At 40.9% G+C, this 27,693-nt stretch overlaps 2 protein-coding genes across 3 annotated transcripts in view; both read right to left on the bottom strand.

The window, feature by feature from the left end:
* Positions 1 to 1,075: 1,075 nt before the first annotated feature.
* On the bottom strand, positions 1,076 to 23,395 carry cacng8b (calcium channel, voltage-dependent, gamma subunit 8b). 2 transcript variants are annotated; one of them, XM_087778998.1, is made up of 6 exons: positions 23,180 to 23,395; positions 10,949 to 11,229; positions 10,346 to 10,570; positions 6,045 to 6,128; positions 4,222 to 4,362; positions 1,076 to 3,223 (listed from the first exon to the last, which is right to left on the bottom strand). In XM_087778998.1, exons 2-6 carry the CDS (start codon positions 10,977 to 10,979, stop codon positions 2,430 to 2,432), a joined length of 1,275 nt encoding a protein of 424 aa, XP_087635124.1. In that variant the 5' UTR covers positions 10,980 to 11,229; positions 23,180 to 23,395; the 3' UTR covers positions 1,076 to 2,429. The 2 variants fall into 2 exon arrangements, with proteins under 2 accessions (XP_087635124.1, XP_087635125.1); XM_087778999.1 differs by lacking the exon at positions 23,180 to 23,395 and adding an exon at positions 22,890 to 23,008.
* The window catches only part of prkcg (protein kinase C, gamma), a 70,222-nt gene continuing 51,212 nt past the window's right edge, over positions 8,684 to 27,693 (bottom strand). Inside the window, exon 18 of the transcript XR_015709210.1 lies at positions 8,684 to 8,699. The gene's annotated coding sequence lies outside the window, so the exon portion shown is untranslated. The remainder of the gene's footprint in view (positions 8,700 to 27,693) is intronic.

Raw genomic sequence — 27,693 nt, 5'->3', positions numbered from 1 at the left:
CTCAAACCCCGAAAAGCAGCAGTAATACCAACAACATTTTTAAAAACGGATTGAAGTGACTCACAGCGTGACAGTGGCGAGGAAAAGCGTCCTTTGAGAGGCAGAAACCTTGAGCAGAACCAGACTCAGCGTTGACGAGCTCCTGCTGCTGGATGGAGAGAAGAGTGAGGCTGAGAGTGAGAGAGAAGATGAGAGTAAGTTCTTTACTAAAGATAAAAAACATAAGCTTAATACATAAAGTTAATGACAATAATTGAGTTTAGTTTATTCCAACAAAAACATTTCTTTATTTAAAAAAACAACCCTAAACCAATAGAAAGAAAGCTAAGCTAAAATATTTTTAGTTTAGTTGAACAAAAAAATATTTATTAAAACACAAAACTTTAGTTAATAGAAAGAGAACATAAACTAAAATTGTAGTTTAGCTTAACAAACATTTTTTTATTTCAAGTAAAAACTTGAGTCAATAGAAAATAAAACATGAACCTAAAAAATCTAATAAAATTTAGTTGAGCTTAAAACGTTTTTTTTTATTAAAATTAAAAATTTGAGTTAAAAGAACGAAAAAAAATGAAATCAAATTAGTTAAGCTCAATAGAAAATGCCTTTATTAAATTACAAAACTTAGTTGGATTAGATTTTCCTTTATTAGTCAATAGAGAGAAAACAAACAAGATAAAAAAAAGTTTTGGTTCAACAGAGAACGTCTTTATTAAAATAAGAAAATGCATAAATAAAACATAAGCTAAAAAAACAAGTTTAGCTTAACGAAGTATTAAGTTATTAAAAACCTGAATACATAAAACTAACATAAAGAAAGCACTTGACCAAAAATGTGACAAACGAGAGCAAAAAAATTATTAATACCACCCAAAAAACACGAGATCCGTGAACTAAATGAACAGTGCATGATGGGAAATTTTTGCGCTTCTGCATCTTCAAACCTGATTGGCCGACACCCACACCTGACCACGACCTGGAAAGCTGCCATCCTTCAGTCCCTTCGCGTCGTGACAAAAAACAGGAATCTGAAATTTTCAAGTGATTTTAAACAAACGACAGAAGTCAGTGAGAGTCGTTGTTATAGTTTTTTATAAACTTCGTGCAATACAGTGTTTGAGTTTATCACACATTTAGATAAACCGTCTAATATATCTACTCTCCACTACAGACTATTTATATTGCCCACATAAATGCTATCTGTGCGCAGGTTCATCACATCTTCTCAACTCAAAGAAAGGAAAAAAAAAAAGACTTTCGCTGAGCGTCGCCTTCATCCTACAACGGAGGGTTCGCGTCCGTCGTTTTTTTTTTAGTTTTTTTTTTTACATTCTCGAGTTCAGACAGGAGAGTCAGCGGTCAGCCGGGAAGCACAGTGAAAATAACCTTTGGGAAAGTTCAGGGATTGTCTGTCGTTGGACTCGAGCGGAGAATGGACGGAACAGACCGTTGAACGAGAGTCCGGGGAGGAAAAAAAAGAACGCTTCGGCAAAACCGGCCGACGATTACACAACCCGGTTTCAACAGTGGTCCCGAAAAAACACGTTTAGACAAATATATGTGTAAATTACAATGTACATGTATCTTCTGAAATGTCTCTACAATGCACCCGTCCCCCCCTCCCCGTCCCCTTAAACCACGTATACACAATGTATTTATATTTTTTGCCACTGATGAGTTGCATGTGTCACTTTTGGGACATTTTGATCAGGCAGCAACTTTCGCCTGATTCTGTACAGATGTCTTTTTTTTTCTTCTTCTGCTGAGGTTTTCGTTAATGCCCAAGAACAAACATCTTTAACACGACTAGAGCTACAATAACTACTGTTAACACGGAGAAGGATGGAGAGAAGACGGAGGCTGGTCGTAAACTCGGACTCGTCATGACAAGGTGTTTTTCGCTCGCGTCTGTCGTTTGCATTTCTTTTTCATATTGGAAGACAATTTACAGTATTCACATCGGACTTCGAAGGTCAACCATGTGGGGGTTTCAACGAAAAGAAAAAAAAAAACAACAGCTTTCATTCTCCGACGATTTGTGCACACTCATGCTCGACGTTTGACACTTTGTGTGGAGAGAAAAATTCACAGTAAAGTCTTTTTTCGAGGTCTAAAACTAGCGCGAACAAAACCGGTAATAACAGGAAGAATAACCACAACAACAATCGACACCGTACGATGATCTGGTTAAATTATCGCTATTATTGCATGACGGTTGTGAGAAGCTTCTGACGGCGAGCTCACGGTTATTTGCATTGAGTCAATAACAAAATAAATAATTTTCTAAAATATCTTGTAAAAGTTGTTGTTGTTATTATCTCTTCAGTTATTACTCTTTTAGCTAGGAGGGCGACCGGTAGCTTCCTGCTAGTGACGCTTCCCTTATTCTCCGGTCGCTCCTCGTGCACCAGCGCTTCCTCCTCCCGCCTCTACACCGGGGTGGTCTTCCTGTTGAGAGTATTTGAGTTGCTCTCTCGGTCTCCCTTCAGCCTGTCCAGTGTCCCCATCCCTCGCTCCCGGTCTATGGTGGATGAGGTGAAGGGAGGAGGACCGGAGCCGACTGAGTTGGTCATCGGAGCGTTGGAGTTGGAATTGGAAGGATTGTGGGACTTGAGGGACGGTAGTGTGCCGCTCATCATCACACCTCCTCCCCCGCCGTCCTTCGGGAAGCAGTTGTGGAGCTGGTAGAGGGTGGCCCTGTCCACCGTTCCGTACATCGGCGGCAGCCCCCCGAGTTTAGGGTCACGGGACAGCGTGTAGAGCGAGATGTCGCCTCCGGCCAGAGCCGTGTGGGAGCGGGAGTGCGGGTTGGGTAAGGTGGAAACCGAAATGGGACCTTGGGACAGCAGCGCGGAAGGAGGAAGACCAAAGTTCTTCCCCCCGCCTCCCCCTACCGGTGAGGGGTCTCGTGAGCGCGAGGGGTCCGTCGATCGGGACGAGGAGCGGGAGCGGCGACGGAACCGGTAGCTGGGCAGGCGGAGCATGGCGTGGGTGGTCGTCTTGAAGATGTCGGTGCGGGACCGACACCGCAGCTCCTTGTTCTTCTCGATGTAGATGTTGACGGCCAGGACCCCGACCATCTCGGCCATGATGAACGACAGACCCCCGAAGTAAAAGGACCAGCCGTAGGAGTATTGCCACTTCTTGTCCTCGTCCTTCTTCGGTGAGATGTCCCCGAGCGCTGCCGAGATGTATACAATCACGCCAATGATGTTGCTCAGACCTGAAGGAGAACAAGACTGATTTAAGACCTTGTACTTTGAGTAGTTCTTGGTATAGATAGTACTGGCTTGGGCAAATGACCTTGCGAGTACATTTTGTTATAGACAGTGCTGGCTTGGGAAAATGACCTTGTGAGTAGTTCTTGGTATAGACAGTACTGGCTTGGGCAAATGACCTTGCGAGTACATTTTGTTATAGACAGCACTGGCTTGGGCAAATGACATTGAGAGTACTTTTTGGTATAGACAGTACTGGCTTGGGCAAATGACATTGTGAGTACTTTTTGGTATAGACAGTACTGGCCTGGGCAAATGACCTTGTAAGTACTTTTTGGTATAGACAGAGCTGACTTGGGCAAATGACTTTGTGAGTACTTTTTGGTATAGACAGTACTAGCTTGGGCAAATTACCTTGTGAGTACTTTTTGGTAGACAGTACTGGCTTGGGCAAATGACCTTGTGAGTACTTTTTGGTATAGACAGTACTGGCTTGGGCAAATGACTTTTTTAGTACTTTTTAGTATAGACAGTACTGGCTTGGGCAATTGACTGACCCTGTACAAGCACATTCCGATATACATTTTAACTTCATTAAAATTGGAGTAGGTGATTTTTGAGAAAAAAATTGAATTGGAAAAAGTGAAACCCCCTTTCTTTAGTCTTTCCCCCAAAGCCAAGCCTGTAAGGAGTATAACGGCAGATTGCAGTGAGACTGTAAAGTAAGGGACTCGATGAACAGCAGTTGAGTTTGACGGTTGGTACATTTAACCCTGTTTTATACCGCAATCTCTGATTAATCGTACCTGAGCTGGTTCCAGTCCAAGCCCGAGCTAACAGACGCCAAATGTTCCAACACAAATCGTTGGGATTTTATGACCTTATCGCCAATGACAGCTCCCAGATACAGGTTTACTTAAAAGATCCAATAAACTGGCACAAAAGCCAAAACAATCCCAAACAATGTCGGTGACACGAAGCAGAGAAAGTGCTGCTTATTTACCTGCGGCCACGAAGAGGATTCCGGCTCCAAGGATGATGTTCCTTTTGCTCTTGTAGAGACGACTAGCAGCGATACACATACCTCCCATGAGCAGCAGGATGGCACTGAGGATGGGGAAGATGTTGGAAGCCCTTACGACCCCTGGAGGAAGAACGACAACCATCAGTATAAAAGTTAAATTACTGGTCTATGCTATATGCTTTAACTTGCAGAAACACATCCAAAGAAAGTCTCTACACGATTGATTTCATCAGGAGCTCGCTCACTGTTACAAATGGTGCTACAAGTAGGATGGCAACCAATACACCTAATCACTTTTTCAGTTTTCGTTGAAAGAATATTTCCTGCTTACAAAGATCTAATTAAAGCCTTGTACAGAGGTAAACATTTTGGAAGGTAATCATCTTGTGTTGGTTTTTCTTTAGTGTCTGTTTGTACAAAACTCTCTTTTCAGTTAAATATTTATATTAGAAAATGACCTTAAGCCCCGCCTACCGAAAACACTTTTTTTTTCTGGAGATTAAATCTTTACCATAACCACACCCACTCTGCTGTGATTGGTCAAACATCAAGGTTTATCACCGCGCACCATCAATCAAGGAAGTATCCACCTCTAAGGGACTCGTTGTATAAACAAAGTGGGCGTGATTACAGCTGGCTGGAGGAGGAGTGAAACCATTATTACATCATGATGGACGCCAATCTCGTAACCTCTTGTTTGCTGAGATTCCAGACGGGGGAGAAGTTTATAAAGTAGTAACTTCAAAACAGGGTCATGATGAGGGACTCACTGCATGGTGGAGAGGAAGACTTCCACGTTTGAAACATGTGAGCGAGCCAGTTAGGTCTTCATATTAGTTGACCTTTTAGTGTCGGAATTATATTCACGGAGCGACCTTCAGATAAAACAGTAAAATAAATAAATAAATTTCAAAAATTTTCGCCAGTTTATAGGCTAATGTTACTTCTGAGAAAATAGGATAGTTATTTTCAAAACAGAACACATTTCAGACACTAATAATCAATACAAATGATATACCTTTTTTTATGCTTTAAACGCCTTATGAACCAGTAACGGTCCCCGACACAGGGGGTGTGATCCACCAATTTAAAATATATGCCACCTTTTTTGTATTTTAATGAAGAATTACTAACATGCTCTTCACACTCTTACTGCTGCGAGACATCCTGATATCCTCGACTCATTATCTTCTGCTAAAACACAATGCTGAGCGTGAAGGGCGATTGAACATCCCCCGGAGGTGCCGGCAAGTGTGATGTCACAATGTTCGGGTTTGTGCGTTGCTGCCTCTTCGGTTACCAGGTTACATGGAAGCAGTTTTCCAAACCATTTCTGGAGTAGCTCAAGGAAAGTAGACAACTTGGCAGCCATCGTTTTGAATCTAAATGTAAGATAAGGGAATGTTTTTTTTGGGTGCTGGAATCGCGGGGTCTTTTTAAGGTGACGTAAACGAGTCGTCCACCAGGTGGTATCGCACCTAAATTCCTGAGGAAGCCATAACCAGGAGCGAAAGATAGGAACACAGTATCTCTCTGGATAACTAGGCCACCGGAGAGGAAATGCCACCTAAATGCCAACAAAATGCCTCAGCAACATTCTAAACAGAACACAAGCTACGTGTTTGCCGAGGCTCACATGTAACATATCACAGAGAGGAATAGCTGCAGGGGCGCTCAGCATCAACTAGGGCATCCAATCCCTCCTGTCTTTTCGCGGTCACATGTTTACTTCTTGCTGAGATCATCTGTTGAGCAGTTTGAGAATCAAAGGAAGCCGCTCGTCATCAACCGTGTCGACTTACGCAGGACGTATTCGGCCCCGTCGTGGTCGAAGTCGGCGTCTTCCGGGAAGTGGTTGATCTGGGAGCACACGCCTCTTTTGACGCCTGTGAGGAACAATAAAGCAATAAATAAAACAGCAAAATAAAACAATGACACATTTATTTTTTTGCTGAATCAGCGCCTTTTTCAAAGAGGAAAAAAAAGGATTTTCTGAGTGGGTTGAATAACATTTTTGATATTTTGAAATGGGTCCTTTTTTTTGGTCTTAGAAATTGAATGAGTATTTCCACTCTGATGAAAGACCACCAGGCTGACCTGGAGTCCCATAAAGATGTGTCACATGTGTCAAATTCAAACCCCCGGGGCAAGATCTGGCCCACCAATTCATTTCATGTGGCCCACAGGACGTTTGGCTCAAAATCAAAGTAGATTAATGTTCATGTTGATATGGCAACATATACACATGACTTAGTTTAAGAAAAGATAAGCAAAAGAGATAATCGTTGCCAACAATTATACAGAGAATCCAAAAAAGAGTCAAACTGGTGTTGAAGGAAAGGAATTGGTGTGTTTGATGGAGGACAAACTTAGATAAAATAAGGATTAATAGAGTGTTCCAGAATAAAAAGAAAATATCACAATCTCGACTCATTCTTCCTGTTGGTGAAAATATGTTTGTTCAGCTCACATTGTTGTTCCAACAACAAATTTTGTCCCCTTTTATTATTTAACAAACATGATACATTTGCTGTCAACACTTCCCCTTCAATGTCATGTCTGGAAGATGCATTATTGCTTTAGTTGTTTCTGAATACAAATTGATACAGCTTTAAATTGTCTGTATTATTATCTGTTTAAAAAATATCAGCTAAGACATAACAAGTAGCGACACAACTAAACCCTATTGGGTTTTGTTTTTGTTAATGACGTTCTCTTAGACCAAACAAACGTATTCCAGATCTCCTTCCAATCCAAAAAAACCCTCTAAAAACAGAGCAAAACGTATTATGGTATTAGGTGGAATTTGACTGTTTTTGGTTCGGTGGGATTTTCTTAGACGTCTATAAGAGTGTTAGAGGCTAACATAGGTGCAGATTAAATTGAGCAATTAACTGGATTGGAGATAATTATTTGTTCCTATACTCCATCGAGGAGGCATTTTGAAAAGCCTAAATGTAGGTGAACTATGGCAATAATTCAATTTTTCTAAGACATCGTTGTCATCTCTGTTTCAAGCCAAGCATATCATTTTGTCATAGTTCCACCCTGTCTTCACATCTTTTGGTGTACACTTTATATTTTGAGTGCAGAAGTGCGTCCCGATGAGCAGTGTGCAAAAATGTAGTGTACAATGAGGACTCAAAATTGCGCACTCAAATTGAGAAAAAAATTGAGTGTGGATCGATGGACACTCTCCACCCTCAACGGCCGCCATCTTGGTGACATAGACGACGCTAAACTGAAGCGACGTCACTGACGACGCGTCTTTGGAGCAGATACCGGCATAAATGTCTCGAGAACAACACAACAACATTATAACAAAATGAAACACAACTTAATTTGATTGTTTCGATTGGCGATTGGCAAGTGTGGGTGATAGTGTTCCACTGGCTGATTGCAATCAGCGTTAAAAAGTAGTAGAAGAAGAATCTGTCGACACATTTCAGGTAAGTGTGTAGCGGCAGTGTTTGATTTGAGACAGTACTACCCTGTTGAAATTTAACCACTGGGCAAGTACATGCACTGTCTTACATTGTACTGTAAAGCAGTGCACTTAGAGATGTGTGTCACTGCCCATCACTTGAACAATAATCTACACAAATGTATTCCGTCTTATTTGCCACTACTTAACCTGCAAGGTGAGGTACAAAGAGCTTGGTCGGAGGGCTTCAGTGGAATACTTAATTTGACAGGTTGGTCCAAACAGAAGCAGATGGTGACCTTGGCTATGTTAATATAGAAGAATGAGATCATTAACTTTAACATACCTTGGTATATTTCCACAAGGTTGCTTTCTAAACTTTAAAAAAGGCTTCGCAGCCTCGAAACGAACGATCGACCGTTGACACCAAGAGCATTCCCGGAGTTGCCTCCGAAGAGTTTTGGAGGACACATCTCTATCCAAAGCATAATGTGCCACCCACCCCCGGGCATAAATCTTTCAGAGCTCGCATGTCCTGCATCTCCACTCTGGCTGCACCTCACTGCACCACCGCACTACTGAGCATCTTTCTTGGCTCTACAGTCCACAGACATCAGGCTGCTTGACCTCCAAGGCACGCCAAGATAGCGAGCTTTACCGCATCAGAGGGTGAAGCGGAATGCTAAAAGATAAGGGCCCCGGACGGGGAGAGAGAACGTCTGGGCGGATGAGTTATGTTGAAATAAGAGTGAAGAAGAGTAGCAAGAGACAAAGCGAGGCGATGGTGGGAGTGTGTGTGGGGGCGCGCTGCCGCAGTGCTGCCAGGACTGTTGTTTAAAATCAGGAAGCTTAAGGATGAGAGCGAGCTGGCATTATAAGGGTGGCGAGGATATACCATGAAGAGATTTTCCCAGAGCTCGGCGGTGTGTTCCACTCCCACCCTCCTCTGCTGACAGTCTGTGTAATGTAGAATGAATCGACAGATTAAGTTACAGTGGTTTAAATAGGCCTGTTGCCGTTTTTTTTTCTGTTGCTCTAAAATAGAAAAAAAAAAGACCGGATTTGAATCATAGAATTCCAGAGGAAGATAAATGGTTTCTTTAAAGCCTCAGCGTACCTTAATGATAATGCAAGTGAGCACAAAGGCTTCTTGTCTCACGGGCTGTCCTTGATAATCAATATTGATTAAAGATAAACTTGCAGTTTAACCCCTGTATTGATTGAAGAAATGTTATTTGAAAAACTTTAAAGTGCCGACCATATATATCGTAACAAGTGTTTTAATGAGGGCTGTCAAAATTAACAGGTTAACACATAAAAATCCATCGTAATCAATAATCCGATTAGATTTCAACGCAGTGATCAAACATCCTCAGTCATAACTCAGTCAAATAGCTTTGAATCAATTGTCATTTAATTGTTATTACATATTGATCATTGACTAGTTGAACGTTACTACTTTCAAAAAGTAGCTCTTGTTCTTTAAATTCCTTTTCTCAAATATGACGACTATTGACTCAATGGCCAACATCGGTGACAAAACCTGAGTGGTAATTTGGAGAACATTTTTAAAACACTTAGACAAAACTTGCCCACTATTAAAAAGTTCTCCCAATAAGTCTAACGATAAATATAGAGATGTACCCAAGGAAGTACTTCAGTAAAGTTAAGAATTATGGACACTTAAAGAGGACACCGACTGGGTGGGTTCCCATTACCATTATAAGCATTCATATTTTTGGTTCATTGGTAAAGTCTGTTTGCACGGACAAGTATAAGGGAATTACTTTTGGGATCGTAAACAGAATAAACTGGTCATGTGATTGGGTTTTAATGGGGGACATCAGGGGTTTCATTGTGCATGTCCAAAGGTGAAGAAAACCCACCTACAGATACTTTAGTTCGCCTAGTTTTAACGCAACTTCTAGTCCCTTTGAAAAACTACTACTAGCTGTCCATCCATTGATCCATTTTTTCGGTAGATTAGTAGAGGCTGCAGCAGAAGTACACAGTTTAGATTCTTCCCATACAGTTCTTCTCCAGGTCAACCAGTAGACGATCTGACAACTAACCTGAACAGCTCACTAAGGTGGCGTCTCATCTGGCTGTTACCAAGAAGCAGAAGCAGTGGTTCTACTCACAGCCTTTTCCAGATGACTAGGCTTTTCCCTCAACCTCTAAGGGTGGCTAAGGAAGACTTGATGTGCATCTGGGATCTTTGGTCACTAGCCCAAGCTCATCTCTTTTTGAACAAGGGGTATGTTGTCAAAATAATTAATTAACTCTATTGGTGATTTTCTACTAGTGTAAGCCCTACTCGACTGGGCTCAGCTCAACTGTACTCTGTTGCCCTGCTACCTACTTGTAGTGGGTGGTCCGTCATAAAATAAAAAGGGCCTGGAAATAGCGTGTTCATCGGCAATCCGCCACAAAAGCTCAGAGGACCATGGAAGAACTTTTCTGACCAACATACCGTTTATTTTAAGGTACTGATGAAAGTATCTGCTCCGACGTACGATGCTGATGGAAACACAACACCAACCAGGTACAGTCTCGTCGAGTAGAGTAGCGCTTAGACGAGCCGGTGGAGACGGACCATATATCTTCCCTTAAGGGGCCAACATTGACCCATGACCTATGACCGACCCCATACAGCAAACTCCAAACGACTTCTCTTACCTTCAAGGCAGCATATCCTCCACAGTCCTGAGTGGGTGAGCGCTCCAGGGTCCTTCTTGTCCTTATTGTGGGGGTCGTCCTGCGAGACGTTAGCCGTGCTGTTGCAGATCATGGCACGAGAATACAGCCAGTAGTCCGTCCCTATCGCCACCGTCATCAGGCCGAAGGCAGCGAACGCCCCGACGGTGGTGAGGAGGATCTGGATCCCCTTCTCGCACACCATGCCTTCAGAGGGACAGGAAGGGGGCAAAAGAAAGTTTCAGCAGAAGGACATTGATTCAAGATAACATCAAGATAAAAGCGGGTGTAGAAGGAGGGAGGCAGGGGCCAGTGTGGAACTATGATGTGTCCTTGGAGGAGAGTTGAATGACTCTGCTGACTCTGCTTAACAAGACTGAATTGATGTGAAACACAACAGATCACACCCTCCCAATCTTCTCAATATTCATGACCCGGGCGCCCGTCCCTTCAGAACCAGCGGGGCTCGGCGTGAATGCATAAGTGCCGCCGGTGGCCTTCAGTGGCTCCACCAATCGCCCACTTACTCCCTCCACGCAAATGAAAGACATATTGACGGTGACGTGAGATGATCAGAGGAGTTACCTGATGCTGTGTTTCTATCCTTCGACTCCATTTTGAAATCTTTCTTTTCCTCGACAGTGAAGAAAGTGCTGTCCCCTCAATCCGGACAGCATCCATCGACTAGTCCGCCCACTTCCCCCTCTTCCGTCTTTTACACTCCTGATGCTTCTGCTTCTTCTTGTTCCGTCTCTCACAGTGGGAAGCTGGTCGGGGCCGAGGGTTGTCGTTGTGGACACTTGTCCGGCTCCGGTCTCTGTTAGCAGGAAGCTTGTGCAAGAACGCCCATGGTGTCTGCTCCACTGCTGCAGACAGGAAAGAGAAAAATTGACTCTTTTTTTAGCTCATTTAAAGAAACAAAGGCAGGGTGAAATAGAAATATCCCTTTATTGATCTTTCGTTAAAGGTACACACTCTACAGCATCAATACTCGTCTTGAATTCATTGATCAGTTGATCGACATTTACAGAGTAAAGTATCCGATTAGTGTTTAATATTTAAAGTTTTCATGCAAGTTTTCAGAGACATGTACTTTGATGGTGCAGCATAGGGGCCACAAAGGGCCCTTGAACTTGCTTGTGAGGTGCAAAGGATTTAGAATTGACTTTTCTATTATTACCATTTGTTGGTATATTTCAATGAAAAATGTAAAAAGTGATTTACTATATTTAAAAGCACTTTATTTATACATTTCGGATTTTTCATTATTGCATTAAAACCCACTCATTCACAATGATGTATTTATTTATTGTTTAATCCTTTTCCCACATCTTTGTCCTCCATTAATTTTATCATCACATTTAGATACATTTTATTAGCATTTGAAACATTGTCAATTCATTAGGTTAATAAAAAGATCTTTATTTGGAATCTAAACAAAACCTCAACTAAAGACATCAGTGCTAAGTCAGCAAATTCTGTGTTGTTTTAAGTTCAATCTAAAAAAAAAAAGAAAAAGAAAAATACAATTTCTTATTGGTAAGTCTCTTTTAAAAGATGTGTACATTGTGAATCAAAGAATACATGTTTATAATTTACTAAGACTCTTATCCACCTCCATAACTTTCATTTATTATTATTATTATTTACTTTTTAGTTTCGTCTCAGTCACAAGCTACTGGAGTCTATTCCAGTTACTTAGGGTAAAAGGGAGGTTAACATCCACCACATTTTCATATATACAGTTTATATATTTTGTATTTTATTTTGGGAGGCAACCAGAGTGCCTGGAGAATAGGGAGAACATCAATTTTCTGCATTTAAGGATAGAATATTGACTAAAAGTGCAAATAATGTAGCTAGAGAAATGCTAACAACTAGTATTACTAATTAAATTCCTTTTTTATTTTAGTTAATCAGCAAAAAATAGAATTTTTAGATTATCAAAAAGAAAATATTATAATAACTGATTAGCAATTGAACTGGTTATCTGATGCAAATATTAGCAAATGTAGCTAAAGCTAAAACAACCGAGCAACCATCCAGCATCTCGCTACATATCTCAATACGTTATCTACACAATCTTTTTTGATTTATGTTACGAGAGCGACCGTGTAGTAGTGACACAGATACTGACTAAAGACCCCATGACTCCAGAGTCAGCACTCGTCTGAATAAGAGGAGCGATTGGAGAGGGGACGGGGGGATGGGGGGGGGGGGAGGGAGAAACCCGACATTGTTACCATAGCAACATTGAATTCCAAAGTCTGGATCAGTATGGAGCGGGGAAGGGAGGCGATGGAGGGAGAATCAGTCGGAGAGAGAGAGAGCAAAAGCGAAGTGAGACGGAATGTAAAATCCAGACATTAAAAAAAAAAGGGGTCACTTTGGACTCGGACCAGACTTCGCTCTAATGCTACTGCGACAGAGTGACACGAACCATTCACAACGCCTGGCTCCGTTCTTACACAAACTCTCGAGAAAAAGAGCCTCACGCATTATTAAACATCATTATTTATTACTTATAATGCAGCGCAGTGGAGTCGGTTCATAATTCATGCTGCAATATGGCACCGCGATCCAAATAGGTTACATCCTGTTTGCAATGAGGGGTGGGTGTGGGGGTCTATCTCCCTCTCAAGATCCTCATGATGTCCTCGTAAAACACGTGTGTGGCTCCGAGTAGAAAAAAGGTCGTTGCGTGTGTTTACGACGACCTTTCGACCCGATCAACATATCCCCCCCGAGGACCCGGGAACGTTCTCTACGGCTTTTGAAAAAAAAAATAATAATAATGAACGACCTCGACAAATAATCCCCCAAATGAATCCCTTCCCGAGCAGAACTCCCCGGAGTCCGCGATCGTAATTGACATTTAATTATCCCGAATATTTCACGTCCAATAATTAAGAAAGAGGAATCAAGCGAGAAGATCCCTGTGAGTGATAGTGCGAGTTCAGGCGGCAGCTGGCGAGGAGCAGAGGAACGAGGGTTGAGACGTGGCACAGTTTTAAGGGCAGAGAAAACAACATCAGCAGATCTGAGCGAGAAGGAAAGAGAAGCTGCTGAGGAGGCTTTGAGAATAATGTCTGGAATTTCAACTGGATGTTTACTGAGGAAATATTAATCCTAGCTAGCAAACCGCTAACACAATGGCGTCGGGGATTAGCCATCCCTGATTCTGAGGCCGTGGTTGTCAGCCGAAGGGGAAGAAGCACCTTTACCAAGATTTGCGTGTTGACTCGTCTGTCATTAATCTGCCTCAATCCGCTCAGATTATCTTCTGACTCATGGGTTTGGCTCTTGCCAGGAAATACAGTTTATAATAAGATGCAGCTTTTTTTTTGTACAAGAAATACAGTTATTCTCACTGTTCAGTATCCTTGGTTCTGATTGGTTCACTGCCGTAGCAATTTAGCTTCATGCTAAGCTCTACGATAGCGTTTAAGAAAGATAAAAGCTAACACGTCACGCTACATCTTAAATGAAGAGAAAGTTAGCTGTGTTATCTCTGGGTCAAGGTGACCTGAAGGCCCGAAAACAAATGTGTTTGTGGTATCCCTTGTATTGTCTCTGAGTCAAGGTGAACGACCTCCCTGGCTTCCAGAAATACATATGCAGTGGTGGTCGTTCATGTTGACCCAGAGACAACAAAAGGGATACCACAAACACATTTGTTTCAGTCCGTTTAGGCGAAAGCCAGAAGACAAGTCCCTCATTAATCTCTATGGTTTTGTCCATCTCAACTTGACCTTTTAGGTCCAGTAACCATGGTAACCAGTAAGACAGCGACTCCAGTGCTTACATGATCAACTCCAACCATGTCAAAATTCTTAAACAATTTAAAATCTCTTTCCATCTTTTAAGTACCATTTGTTAAAAGTACTGTTTTCGGCACAGGTCTTGTATAAAACTTTAACGATACCCTTCCCTAATTCTCGAAGTACGATGTTGACATTAGCTACTTGAAAGTAACACAAACAGAAGAAATATTTTTCAAAAAGACACAATTTCACAGCCAATCATAATTTGACACAAATGACCAACTACACACCGTTGTGTTGTCACTCTGACGTCACTATTGTCGAGATAATCCTTCACGTTTTGATGACCGGTCGCTGTCCCATGAAGCCGCTCAGGAGAAACTATTGAATAACAAACACATCCAAAACTGAAAAACTCAATCAAGCAAAATTTTCCGATATTTTTAGATTTTTATGCATATTCAAAACACCTATTTTTGTCTTTGAGCCATTGTAATGTTCTGACACTTTGAAACAAAGTCGACACCAAATATAACTAAGACTAACACTTTTCTGAGGAGCCTGACCAACCACTACTTCACAGTACTGGTTAGGAGACGGCATTTGCATTCATTTCCAGAATGGGTGAAATTTATTAAGGTATTACATTTTATATTTTTCTGAAGGAGAAATAAGGAAATAGACACAACCCCTTTTCTTCAGTTGGAGACACTTCAGTTTTCACGATCCTTTACCTAGTTGCGGTTGTATTGTTCTGACAGCGGGGGGAGCCAGATACAAATACGTTCAATTCCATTTAAGTCCTTTAATAACTACACTAACAAGACTTATTTTTTTATATATGCCACCGGAATCCTTCCACAAACAACTGAACCGCCCATGCAGACGCTAACCATGCCCTGCGGACGCTAACCTACTCCCTTTAGCTTGACAACTGTGACATTAAAGAGCGAGAGGTCAACTTAAGAGGCCGACGGCAGCGATGTTCTGGTTTCATTTGAGCATTCAAATGCTAATATTTTTAGCGGTAAATTACAAGAAAAATGAAAAACACTCATAGCTTGCAAACACAATTATCGAAGCGTCGCTATTTAGGGAAAAAACCAACACATTTTGGACAAAGTTAGCTTGTTAGCCAAAGTTTCGGGCACCGGTTCAAGTTCTGGGACTAGCGGTTTAGCACTACTACGTGAGCCATTGTGAGGGAGAAATATAAATAATGCTTGAATGAAAGCCACACTGGAGGTTTGACTTATGTAGCAGCTGCTTCATCAGCTATTCATTGCATAAATCAACCACCAAATTGCTTGTTGAATAAATGATGACAACCGTAATACGTTTTCCACACATGTTTATAAAAGTTACGATTCCGGATACGCTCGGCGTCACCGCCATCGTTGCGACGTCTTTTTTCCGACATGCGGCGTCTGATATTATTTATCTCCGTAATCACGAGCGCGATCTTCGCACCTGAGCCTCCGACAGCTGCCGCAGTCACCGGCGCACACACACACACACACACACACACACAACAGCAGAAAGCGACGGGAAGATGAAACATAAAAAAAACGTTGTCCGCTCGGGTTATTCCAGTTCAGGTTTTTTATCCGAAGAACAGCCCGAGGAGTCAGTGACAGTCACACCTTGGTTTAAGAGGCTCCCAAAATAAACCGGCGTCTCTGCATTACCTGGAAAGAGCATTAAAAAAAATGTGCTCTGTGACTGCAGAACAAAAGAAGACACTTTATTTTTTCTATTCCAGAGATGGAAGTGCATTGTTAATGCTTTCGGAGCCGAGGAGAGATGCAGATTCTTAACAATGCAAGTGTTGACTAATGACTGTGTTTGGGTTCTTAATTGTAGGTTAGACGGCGAAGCCCACACAAGGCGAGCGGTTTCAAGTGGTAATAGATGCTGTTATCTTCCCTAAATCACCATCATTTGCTAATAAACCTGTTGCAACACAGACAACACGGAGGACGGGTTTAATTCTTTTCCATCCAAAACTTGATAATCACGGTTTCCACGCAAAACACATGCCAAGAGTGGAGAAGATGCTAATTCTGGGTCGATCACGAGGTTGTTTTTCAATAAATGTAAAACAAAAACAACGATTCACGAGACGGTTTTCGATCTCCAGTTGTCTTGAGCCGACGGTCACGTCGAGTTTGCGACTGTTTTCATCGATGGACACGAGCTACAGCTGAGCAGCTTTTACATCTGGAGTGGTCACGTGACCCGCTCGGCTCACTGCCTCCCTGCTCCTCCGTGATGACTTCTGACCTCGCGGCAGCGTCTTGTACTTATGCTGCTCACAACAATTGAACGTAGTCAAGAGAAGACACTCGGTTCCGATGTAAATACAACGTAAGAGAAACAACTAGATGAATAGATAGATCGGTTTGACTTTTTAAATCCCTTTAATTGAATATTTCCGACTCAAAAGTTATAATAATAATGAAAAAATAATATTAACATAGCATGTATCTAGGTGTACTATGTGTAAAGCATAAAACTATTCATTAAATAAATTTAAATAAACCGCTAAAATTGTTTGGATAGAAGTTTAATTTCAACCAATATATTTATTCTCTTGATTGTTACATTTGTACAACGTAGCAAAGTGGCAGCTAACAAGTAGCTCTAGCAGTTCGATGCTAACATTTTCAGTTGTTGAATTGAATTTAAATAATTTAAATAATAAGAATGTGTTTCAGGACTGCAAATAAGGCTAATAGAAGCCAGTTTATTCAAGATAACTTTTCAAATCTGTCGTCTCCCGATGTTGTGTGTTAGCATGAACACACTTTCTTATCCGAATAAAAGGCTTAGAAGTTTTTTATATTTAATATTTTACCTCACTGAAATTCAATTATCTAGTGTTATATATTTATTTTAATTTACTAAAATGCGTTACTAGAACAGTATTTGCTAAACGTTCAGGGTAGTTTTAGCATTGTAGCTAGCATATAAATGCTAGTAGCTTTATTGTATTTTGCCCAAAATATATTGTTTTTAACAAACCTCAGCTAAGCTGGAGGACTCAGAAACCCCTGTTACATGTTTAAAGAAAACTTTTAGTTTTTTCAAATGACAGAATACAAAGAAGCAGAATAGAAAGAAGTGTTGCTGGACGTCTATGCTAGTTAGCGGGGCCAAAAAACGACATAAAGCCTACCCTACGAAATAACATTAGTAATAAAATAATTGAAAACACAACCGCCATCCTACATAAGAGTGAACAAGAATAAACAGTAAAGCTTTTTTAGATGTTTAAAAGAAGAACAATACGCAGGTACGTTTCCTGGTTTGATGTTAGCATGTTAATGCTAACTGTTGGTTTTATGCTAATCATTTTGCTAATGGATTTATTGTGGATATGTTTGTGCATAAAGATTTTTGCTGGAAATGAAAAATAAATAAAAATGGAACATTATATCTAGCTTGATATCTCAGTTATTTTTTTTGTATTAACTGACATTTAATTAAAAATAATAATTTCTATTTCCCAGCTCAATGCTTGTTTTGGTTCCTGCACGGAGTCGGCGTGACTGGTGCGCGTTTCGCCGAGAGTCTCGACTCTAACTAAGCGAAGCACTTAAAAGCTGTAAGCAAACACATGACAGGAGTCAAGTAGAAAGCTCGGGATATAAAAGCTTTCCCTGGAATCACAAACAAGACTTGTTACACCAAAACAGTTTGCCTGTTTGACTTCCACTCGGATGTAGCCGCCGCCGCCGCTACCACTTTGTCACGGAGATGAAATGATCTTGATGGCGTGAAGTCCAGATAAGAAAGGGAGGGTAAAAAGAAAAGTGCAGATGAAGGAACAATAGCAGGTACGACTGAAGCCCAAATCTACCGTCCCTGGAGGCAGAAGTTCTGTGGATTCCTCTCCGATTATTGCGGCGCAGGCCGGAGCTTCAGATGATAATGACTTGGCCGGCACTTGAAAGGCGCCGGGACCTGAGTGGGCTTTACACACCAATATTGACTGCTATGAGTCACCTCGCAGCGTAAACAGCTGATCATAGTAGTGCACGGAGCGCCGCTGCAGCTAATCCAAAATCCACAGAGACCATCATTTAAGGTCACACACACACACACACACACGGCGGCGTGGGAGGAAGAGGAGGTGTGATGCTCTCGCCGAGATGCTATCATTGACTGTCGACGGTTTTGAAGATGGTTTAATAAAGCGCGGCTCGATTAAGGGGCTGGAAACAGACCTGATTAATGGATGCATGCTCGCGTGCTGAGGATCGGAGGTCGTTTAAACACTTGGACCGAAAACCAGACGTCCTCAGAGATCTTCTGAAGGAATGGAGTGATGGTTCAATGTTATTCGATATTCTGAGGATCTGTCACAAGGGTTATAAAACATTTTTTGAGACACTAGTAGATTTGTTTCAAGAGTTTTTAAATGCGAATCTGTTTATACAAATTTGCCTCTAGAATCATATGTAAAGGAAGAATCGTGGGCGCCACCTGTAGGTAGGTGCAAGGGAGGGTAATTAGAAGCTAGCTGTATTCAAGGATAAGGTTTTGTCCATTTAAAAAAAAACAATTGGGGAATTTTTTAGAAATTGTAAAATCAGTTTCAGGAAATTTGTAATTTTGTTTAATTTTTTTTGGACTTCTGGGACACTGTACAAAACAAATGAAAGCGGTTACGACTTCGTCAAGAGTGATGAGGTCTGTAAATACTGCAACACCAGAGTCAAGTACTCGACAATACTACCAAGTTCCCCAAGATGACTGGGGACGAGAGGATACAGTCGACTCCATTAGCTTCAAAAGATGATGTTTGGACATATTTTGGTTTCAAAACAAATGAAAGCAGTTACGACTTCGGCAAGAGTGATGTGGTCTGTAAATACTGCAACACCAGAGTCAAGTACTCGACAATACTACCAAGTTCCCCAAGATGACTGGGGACGAGAGGATACAGTCGACTCCATTAGCTTCAAAAGATGATGTTTGGACATATTTTGGTTTCAAAACAAATGAAAGCAGTTAGGACTTCGGCAAGAGTGATGTGGTCTATGAATACTGCAACACAAGAGTCAAGTACTCGACAATGCTACAAAGTTCCCCAAATGACTGGGGATAAGAGGATACAATCGACTCCATTAGCTTCAAAAGATGATGTTTGGACATATTCTGGTTTCAAAACAAATAAGTAAGTAAGTAAGTAATTTATATTTATAGAGCGCTTAAATGAAAGCAGTTGTGACTTCGTCAAGAGTCATGTGATCTGTAAATTCTACAACACCAGAGTCAAGTACTCCACAATACTACAAATATTCCCAAGATGACAGAGGACGAGAGGATACAGTCAACTCCAGCAGCTTTTAAAGCTGAAGTTTGGACATATTTTTGTTTCAAACCAAATGAAAGCAGTTACAACTTCGTCAAGAGTCATGTGGTCTGAAAATACTGCAACACCAGAGTCAAGTACTCCACAATACTACAAAGATCCCCAAGATGACTTGGGATTAGAGGATACAATGACTCCAGCAGCTGTTAAAGCTCATGTTTGGACATATTTTGGTTTAAAAACAAATGAAAGCAGTTACAACTTTGTCAAGAGTCATGTGGTCTGTAAATTCTACAACACCAGAGTCAAGTACTTAAGAATACTACAAAGGTCCCCAAGATGACTGGGGATAAGAGGATACAGTGACTGTAGCAGTTTCTAAAGCTGATGTTTGAACACATTTTGGTTTGAAAACAAATGAAAGCAGTTACAACTTCGTCAAGAGTCATGTGGTCTGTAAATTCTGCAACACCAGAGTCAAGTACTTGACAATACTACAAATATGTTCTTGATCCTACAGATACGTATCACCAGTGACTTGGCAATACCCTAGTTGTCGTGATGTTTTGTACACTTCTGTAGGAAGTCCCTGTCAACAAACTCCACGCAGAAAAAGGCCTCAGGTTGCCTCAAGCTGGAAAGTAAACCCACAACCTTCACGCTGTGAGGCATGTAAAATAGTTATCACATCCCTCAAAAAGCCCTTATCTCACATTTCTATATAACATGAACTAAAATCATCCAAAAAGTTTTCAATAATTTAAGAACTGAATAAGCGAATGGAATAAAAAAGTACCTCAAATTGCTACCAAGCTAATGAATCACCCCTAAAAAAACAAACAAGTAATCCTTTTTTTTCCAAATAAAATTCCTGAGATGGGAACATTTCCTGAATATTTAAATTAAATATGATCATAAACTTTAAACATACGCTGATTTTTATACGCTGATGATCATATGACCTCCTTGGCAGAGGTAAGATTCGCCTAGCGTTAGCGTTGACTTTCTGTTAAGCATCCCAAAACAAGGGTTTGGACAGGAAAGATGAGAAGTTGAACCACAAAAATGTGTCCTTGATCGATCCGTCAAATGCCTCGTGGGTGTCTCTACCTCTGAAGCTCTTCTGTGGCTGGAACTCATCCAGCTACTGAGACTTGACAACGTTAAGGTCAGATAGTTGAGAAGAATCATCTTAATTACACGTTGATTTAATAGTTTTGACATCTCCGTCTCTTTGGGTTTTCCTAACAGAAGTCTTTTACTTCTAATGGCTCTGACAGCAGTTCTTTTATTTTAGGATGACTTTTACACCTCATTCCCCTCATATAGTCTGATCTTATTATGACATGTTTTACTCTTTGAGAGGAAAAGTTGAGAAATGAGCGAAGGAAGATGAAGAAGAAGAAACAAGAGGTAAAGATAGACGGTTTGGACACATGAAGACTGGGAACACCGGTGAAGTAAATATGTTGAAAATGGAGACACAAGGTGAAGAGGATAACAACCAATGAGGATCCAGAGACTCAGATAAGAGCAGAATTAGAGATATATATATTTATATGATTTTATATATTTTTTGTTGCTTATGAGTTCATTTCTAAATATAAATTGAGTTTGTTGTTTGTATTAGGACTCACTTTGACACATGTCCAAAGTTTTTTAACGGTGACGTCATACTTAACTTACTCAGAAGTTCAAAATACAAATGTTACTATATGTTTATCCAGTTAAAAAAATAAATAAAGAGAAAGTATTTACAGACAAGTCCAGAAAGTTTTTAAGAATACTTGGTAACTTCACTCATTGGTGATTTCATGAGAATATTTGCCATTTAAAATGTTTTTTTTTTTATATATATATATATTAAAATGGTTGACTATTTAACATTCTTTGGATGAATTATACATTATAGTAACACAGCGGGCCGCATAACGTCTGCTTAAGGCCCACATTTGGCCCCCAGGCTGGACTTGGGACTTGCCTTCTCACATTAACAACTTTTTATTTACAGTTTTTTTAAATGACGTATATTTGAATTGAATTTATTTTTAAAACAATATTATAAATTATTTGTTTTGTCCTAATCTTTTGCCATTTTCTCGACATATAGACCATTTTTTTCTATGTCTCTTCTCTCTCTTTTGGCTCGACAGTCGCCCAGAAAAATATTTAATAAGTATCTAATACCAATAATCAATAACCTCCTTCTTTTCCAAATGAAACTACAACATTTCCTACATAATTCACTTAAATATTGACAGAACCTTGGTTTTTCTATACGCTGATGATCATCTGACCTCCTTGGCGGAGGGAAGATTTTCTTATACGTGTTGGACACTTAAAAACAGCAAAAATATCCAATAAAATGCATTTTTTCTCCTTATTTTCTTCAATATTCCCATCACATTAACTATCTTTTTTCTTTGTCCCGTGTCTCTATTGGCTCGACAGTCACTCAGAAAAATCCAAGTATTTCATATTTATATTTAATACCAATAACCCCCTTATTTTCCAAATGAAACTACAAAATTTCCTGAATATTTCACTTAAATATGATCAGAACCTTTATTTTACTATACGCTGACGATCATCCTTTGCAGAGGTAAGATTTGCTTATACGTGTCGGACACTTATAAACAGAAAAAATATCCAATAAAATGCATTTTTTGCAATATTCCCATCATATTAACTATCTTTTTGTCTTTGTCCCTTGTCTCTATTGGCTCAAAAGTCCCTCAGAACAATGTGGCCCCCTCGGCCCCGGCATGCGATCAATCAAACCTTCAAAAGTCTCTCCTAGAAAAGCAAGTTTTATACGTAAAAAAAAAACTGCTTCCATGGCGACCCGGCGGGCGACTAAGTGGTCGGAGAAAAGAAAGGATGAATAATAAAAGCACGGCACCTCCGTCTGCACTTGCTCAGGTTACACCAGTTGACTCCCATGATTGATTCACTCAGTGTTTAACTGTCGAGCCTCTGCTTAGATCCTTGTGGAGAAAAAAAACACTTTTTTTTTTCTTCTGTTTCTTTCATCGAACCTCTGACAACTCCACTGCGTCCTCCTGCTGCAGCTTCAGCACCAGTGGTGCAGTGAACACTCCTACAGCATCACCCCCCCAAATAAAGAAGAAAAAAATCTAGAAAAAAACACCAAAAACCTTCCACCTTTTGGTCCAGATGTTGCCAGGGGATGATGGATGTGCTGCCAGATGTTTACCCCCAAATATTGAGACCCCCAGAAAAAAAACGTGAACGCTTTCGGGATGTTGGCCCTTGCGCCGTCAGACACATGAGGGATGCGGACTACCGTGCATTCATTAATAGACGCGCACACATATATACATACGCTTGTCATCATGCCTGAAAATGGACGCCGAGCATCATGCGAGAGAGAGAGAGAGAGAGAAAGAGAAAGAGAGAGAGAGAGAGAAAAAAAACTCACTGGAGTGGGAGACAAACGGCATCAAGACGCGGCCATGTGTTTGTTTCCATCTTCAGAACCATAACGCTTTACATAACGCAGGGCCGCCAAAAAAATCCCCCCCCCAAAAAAAAAAACACGTTGTCCAAATGACTAGATCTAGGATCTCACAGCTGATGCTCCCAAGTTCCAGAACAAACCAGTGTGGAACCACCATCACCATCACCCCCCCCCCCTCTCAAACCCCCCCACCTCACCCCCCAGTGATGGAGCCCGGATCAACAGTGTGGCCGCAGTGACTGAGGACTTACCTTCGTCGAGATGGAGGGACGAGAAGAAGAAGAAAAAGAAGAAGAAGGGGGGAGGAGGAGGCTGAAGAGAGAAACGATGGAGAGGAGGATGAGGATCCGCGGCTCTAGTGGCGAGCGGCTCCGACGCGCTGGGGCTTGTGCGAGAGGGGCTGATGGAAAACACGTCACTGAGCAGGGATCTGTCTCCAGTGGACGTGGACGCTGCTTGAGAGTACTGGGGGGAGAATGCGTCGCCCCCCCCACCACCCTCCTCCTCCCCTCTTCCTCCCCCTCCTCCCCTCCGCGTTAGACGCGAATCTCTTCTGCGCCTTTTTTTTTCTTTTCTTTTTTTTTTTTCCTTCTCCTCCAACACCCACCGAGACAACTTGTCCCACCCTTAGAGTCCCTGGTGAGGATGATGATGATGAGGTCCGTGACTAGATCACGGTGAAGGCTAGACCCCCCCCCCCCGGACCCCCACTCACACACACACACACACACAATATTGACGGTGGTTATTGGAGCGCACATGGTTGTAAGTCGCCTGAGAGCTGTGACGTGACCAGGTCTCTCGTATGTGCGGTGATGACGTCGTGCGTGGACGCGTCCGTAACATTACGACCACCTGCAGTCAATTCTGTCTGCCGACGAGGGGGGCTATCAACCGTTAACCACTGACCACTGCAGACTCTGAGCTGTAAATGTAATTGGTTGGATGTAGGTATAGACAGAGGAGCCGGAGGAGGCGATGAGGAGAGTGCAGGCACGGTGGCATGAGGGGGGGTAACATGACAGCAAGAGAAAAAAGGGAAGCATAATGGATATATAGATAGATAGATATATAGATATATAGATAGATAAACTTGATCCCTCTGGGGGTCCCAACATACCGCAACACTGACGATAGATTCATAAAGAACAAAGTGCAACAAAAAGAAAGAACAAGATGAAACAATCTAAATCGAAAGATAAAGAACATGGATCAAAGAAAAATAACAAAGAAAAAGGATACAAAGATTAACATGGAATATCATTTTTTTGCTCCACTCCTGCCACCAAACCCAGAATTATCCAATCTTATAGCTCAAAGAATGAATGAGTACCTGAGTCTATTAGTGTTGCATCATGGGAAGGAGCGTTCGTGCTCCATCTGCTTCTCTGCTCACTGAGGACATTATAAGGCGAAAGCAAGGGTTTTTGCACCATATACTGAATAAGAAAAGTTGATTTTATCCCTCATTCAACCAAAGAAGGAAAAAACTTCTATCACAAATGTTTTCGTGACGTCTTCTGAAGCATGTACTTATACCACATGTTGTACTTATTCCTTCCCAAGTGCAAAACAAATAGACTCAAGGACTCATTCATTCCTCGGGCTATTCAATTGTACAATTCTGAGTTCTGGGGCAGGAGTGGAGTAAAAGTATCTGGATGTTCTGTTCTATGTTAGTCTGCATCTACCTCTGCATATGTTGGTATGTTGGTATGGTATTTTGGTATATTTAAACAATTTCAATAAAGTTCTACCTAACCTAACCTACTTTTTTGAAAATGCCAACTGAATATGTTTTTTTCCCTGAGTCAAGTCCTTATTTAACTGCATCTCTTATTATTATACAATGATAATTGTAATCAACTTTAATTCTCCTCTATTATATTGAAGCTTGATCAGAAAGTAGAGACGATTAAAAACTAATATCTACTCCTGGTCTCAGATGACAGACCCTTAATACTGTATATTTGTCTAAAAAAACATTCTTATAACTCATATAAATCGGTCATTTTTAATGCTCATGGATTGTTTCACTTGTTTTTAGGATTGATCAAAAATTATTTAGCCCCTGAAGTCAGAAATAAGAGTAAAAAAAAGTTCTTTATTTGCCATAAATAGCGACAAATGTTTGTATTGTTGATAAAATATTAAACTTAAGATAATCATCTCTCAAGTCTTAAGCATATACCTTTGGAATTACGTTTTTTTTTTTTTAAACACAACTATACCTTCTACAAACTACTTCCTGAATAAACATCATAAACATCCTTATTCTTGTGTATTACTCAACATTTTTAAACCTTTAATTTCATCCTTTTAATGTAGTTTATAAACGACCTCTTTGTAACAACCTTACGATATTTTACTTTGCATCAATAACGATTTATAATGAGTAAATTCCAGAATACATTTTATTTTATTTTATTGAATATTATTATATATGATATTAAAGAAGAAAAAAAATCTGTTTAAAAATCAGAGGTTAATTGTTCTTATTTCTTAATTTGAACTCGTTTGAAAGATTTCCTGGTGTTTTCCTGCGGTTTCCTCCCACAGTTCAGAGGTTAAAAATGTGTTTAAAAATGTGTTTAATAATCAGAGGTTAATAGATTTATGTAATCCTCTCCAACACCACAGTATTTGTCACGCTCATCAATATGATCAGTACAAATATCAGCCTCTAATTCCAAAATACTTTAAATATGAACATTATCGATGTTTATATTTCAGCCAGTGGGTGCATTAGCAGGACACCGTCCACTGCGACCACGACGAGCCTGATGATGATGATGATGATGATGATGATGATGACGGGGTTCTGGGTGAACACACACAGATATATGTCGACATCTGCATCAAGCTGATCGATGCGGATGTATATCGACGAGAGGCCGGGGCGAGGGGGGGGGGGGGGGGGGATCATCGGGTCTTCACATGTTTATGACGGAGGATAATTCATGTCGTGCACTCAGCCGTGAGCGAGGATGAGCAGCAGTTGGGAAGCACAAAACTGAGCATGACCTTCAATCGCTTTAAAAATGGCTTTGCTGCCCAGTTCACCCCTTTCTCTCTCCGTGCACACACACACATGCACACACACACACACACACACACACACACACACACACACACACACACACACACACACACACACACACACACACACACACACACACACACAGGGGGGAGAGGGAGAGCAGGAGAGAGCTAATGCACAGTGACAGCTCTTTCATGCAGTAATGGTGATGGTGAAAAGAGAGATCCACTCAACACACACACACACACAAACACACTAACACACTTACACATATCTACAAAGAAGGCAGCGCACACACACCGGGGCAGGAAAGGGAGAGTAAAACACGTTATTGCAGGGAAAGTGTCCACGCAGCAAAAGTCATATTTGTTCTCGCCCGTCGACCGAGGAGGTTGTGTGTGTTGACCGGTGGGACTGGAACACACCTTCACTCTGCTGACACACACCAATTATCAACCGGCTTCAGGTGAAAAACTCTCCGAGCTTATAGATCAATGTATGAACCCTCAGGAGTGACTGTGGCCAACCTGAAAGTCCACCGCAGTGCAGCAACACCTACCCCTCCTTTTCCCACCCCGAGACCCCCTTTTTGGATATGAACCGTCAACCTGGATCCCGGCTGATGTCATAACTGCGACGGGACTTTACATAACATTGACTCGTTCGGGTCCGACGTTCCCCGGGAGACGCTCCTGAGGAGAATAACGATCAGGCGCCGGTGCACGTCGGGTTAAGTGTGAGCGGCGCCGGGGAATGATGTGCCAGCTCAGCAGGTTTTTTTTCGGTGTGTTTGTGATAATGATGATCTGGTTTGAGTCTTAATTAGCCCTCGGATGAACATCAATCATCGCCAGCTCTGATTGGACGAGTCCCGGGTGGGACGGACGAGGATTCTTGTAAGTTTTTTTTTGTTCGGCGGATGATTCAGCGATGTACCTGTTCTTTTTAAAGATTCCCGCCCACGTGAGTAAATCTCCGGGAACGCTGTAGTTTAGGATGATAAACACAAATCAGAGGAATTTTGGTGCAGAGGAGCCCGGGATGGATTTTTTGAAGCAGAGATGGCGTTTGCATTCATTTCCATAATAGCTGAGAGGACTTTTTTCTTCGAGGCTTAAACCCGACAACAAGCTTTTATGGAATATATCAGTGACATCATAAAAATTGAATTGTTGAAGTAAACACTTCGACTTTTCTTTATTGAAATTGTATTAAACATACTTACATTTCTATTGAATTTAAAATGCTTTAAATTAAAAAAAAAGGATGACTATTTTTGGAGAATATTTAACTCTAATGTGTTAAAAATACATTTATTTGGAAATGATTCGGATACTTCAGAAAAACAAAAGCAAACTTTAAATATAGAAATTGTTGAATTTATTTTTTTTCGTGCAACAAACTCAAACTTTTCGATAAAGAAATACATTTAAATTTAAAAAATAATTTTAAACATTTCAAATGTTAAAATCAACCACTCTATATTCTGATGGTACTGATGTACTTCCACATACTTTCTACTGTAGTTTTTACTAGAACTAATAACACCTATGACATGATATTGTAATTACATTATTTAAACACTGGGGGGAGCCAGAAAAAAACATTTTAAATCTTGCTTAAGACATAGCAAAAGAGCAGTTTGTTCATGAATTGATTCTGACTAAAATAGGATCACATTGCTTTAACTAAGTAGGTCCTTCAACACTAGAAGTAAGTCTGATG

This window comes from Callionymus lyra, chromosome 17 (assembly GCF_982586985.1).
Source record: "Callionymus lyra chromosome 17, fCalLyr1.hap1.1, whole genome shotgun sequence".
NCBI lineage: Eukaryota > Metazoa > Chordata > Actinopteri > Syngnathiformes > Callionymidae > Callionymus > Callionymus lyra.
The sequence above is the reverse complement of the archived record's forward strand: the minus strand, read 5'-3'. Positions and strand labels throughout refer to the sequence as shown.

Coding starts and splice junctions, on each gene's coding strand:
- cacng8b (XM_087778998.1), bottom strand. CDS start 10,979: ATGGAGTCGAAGGATAGAAACACAGCATCAG. Junction 10,571..10,948: donor GGATAGAAACACAGCATCAG/GTAACTCCTCTG, acceptor GTCCCTCTGAAG/GCATGGTGTGCGAGAAGGGG. Junction 4,363..6,044: donor CGGGGCCGAATACGTCCTGC/GTAAGTCGACAC, acceptor TTCTTCCTCCAG/GGGTCGTAAGGGCTTCCAAC.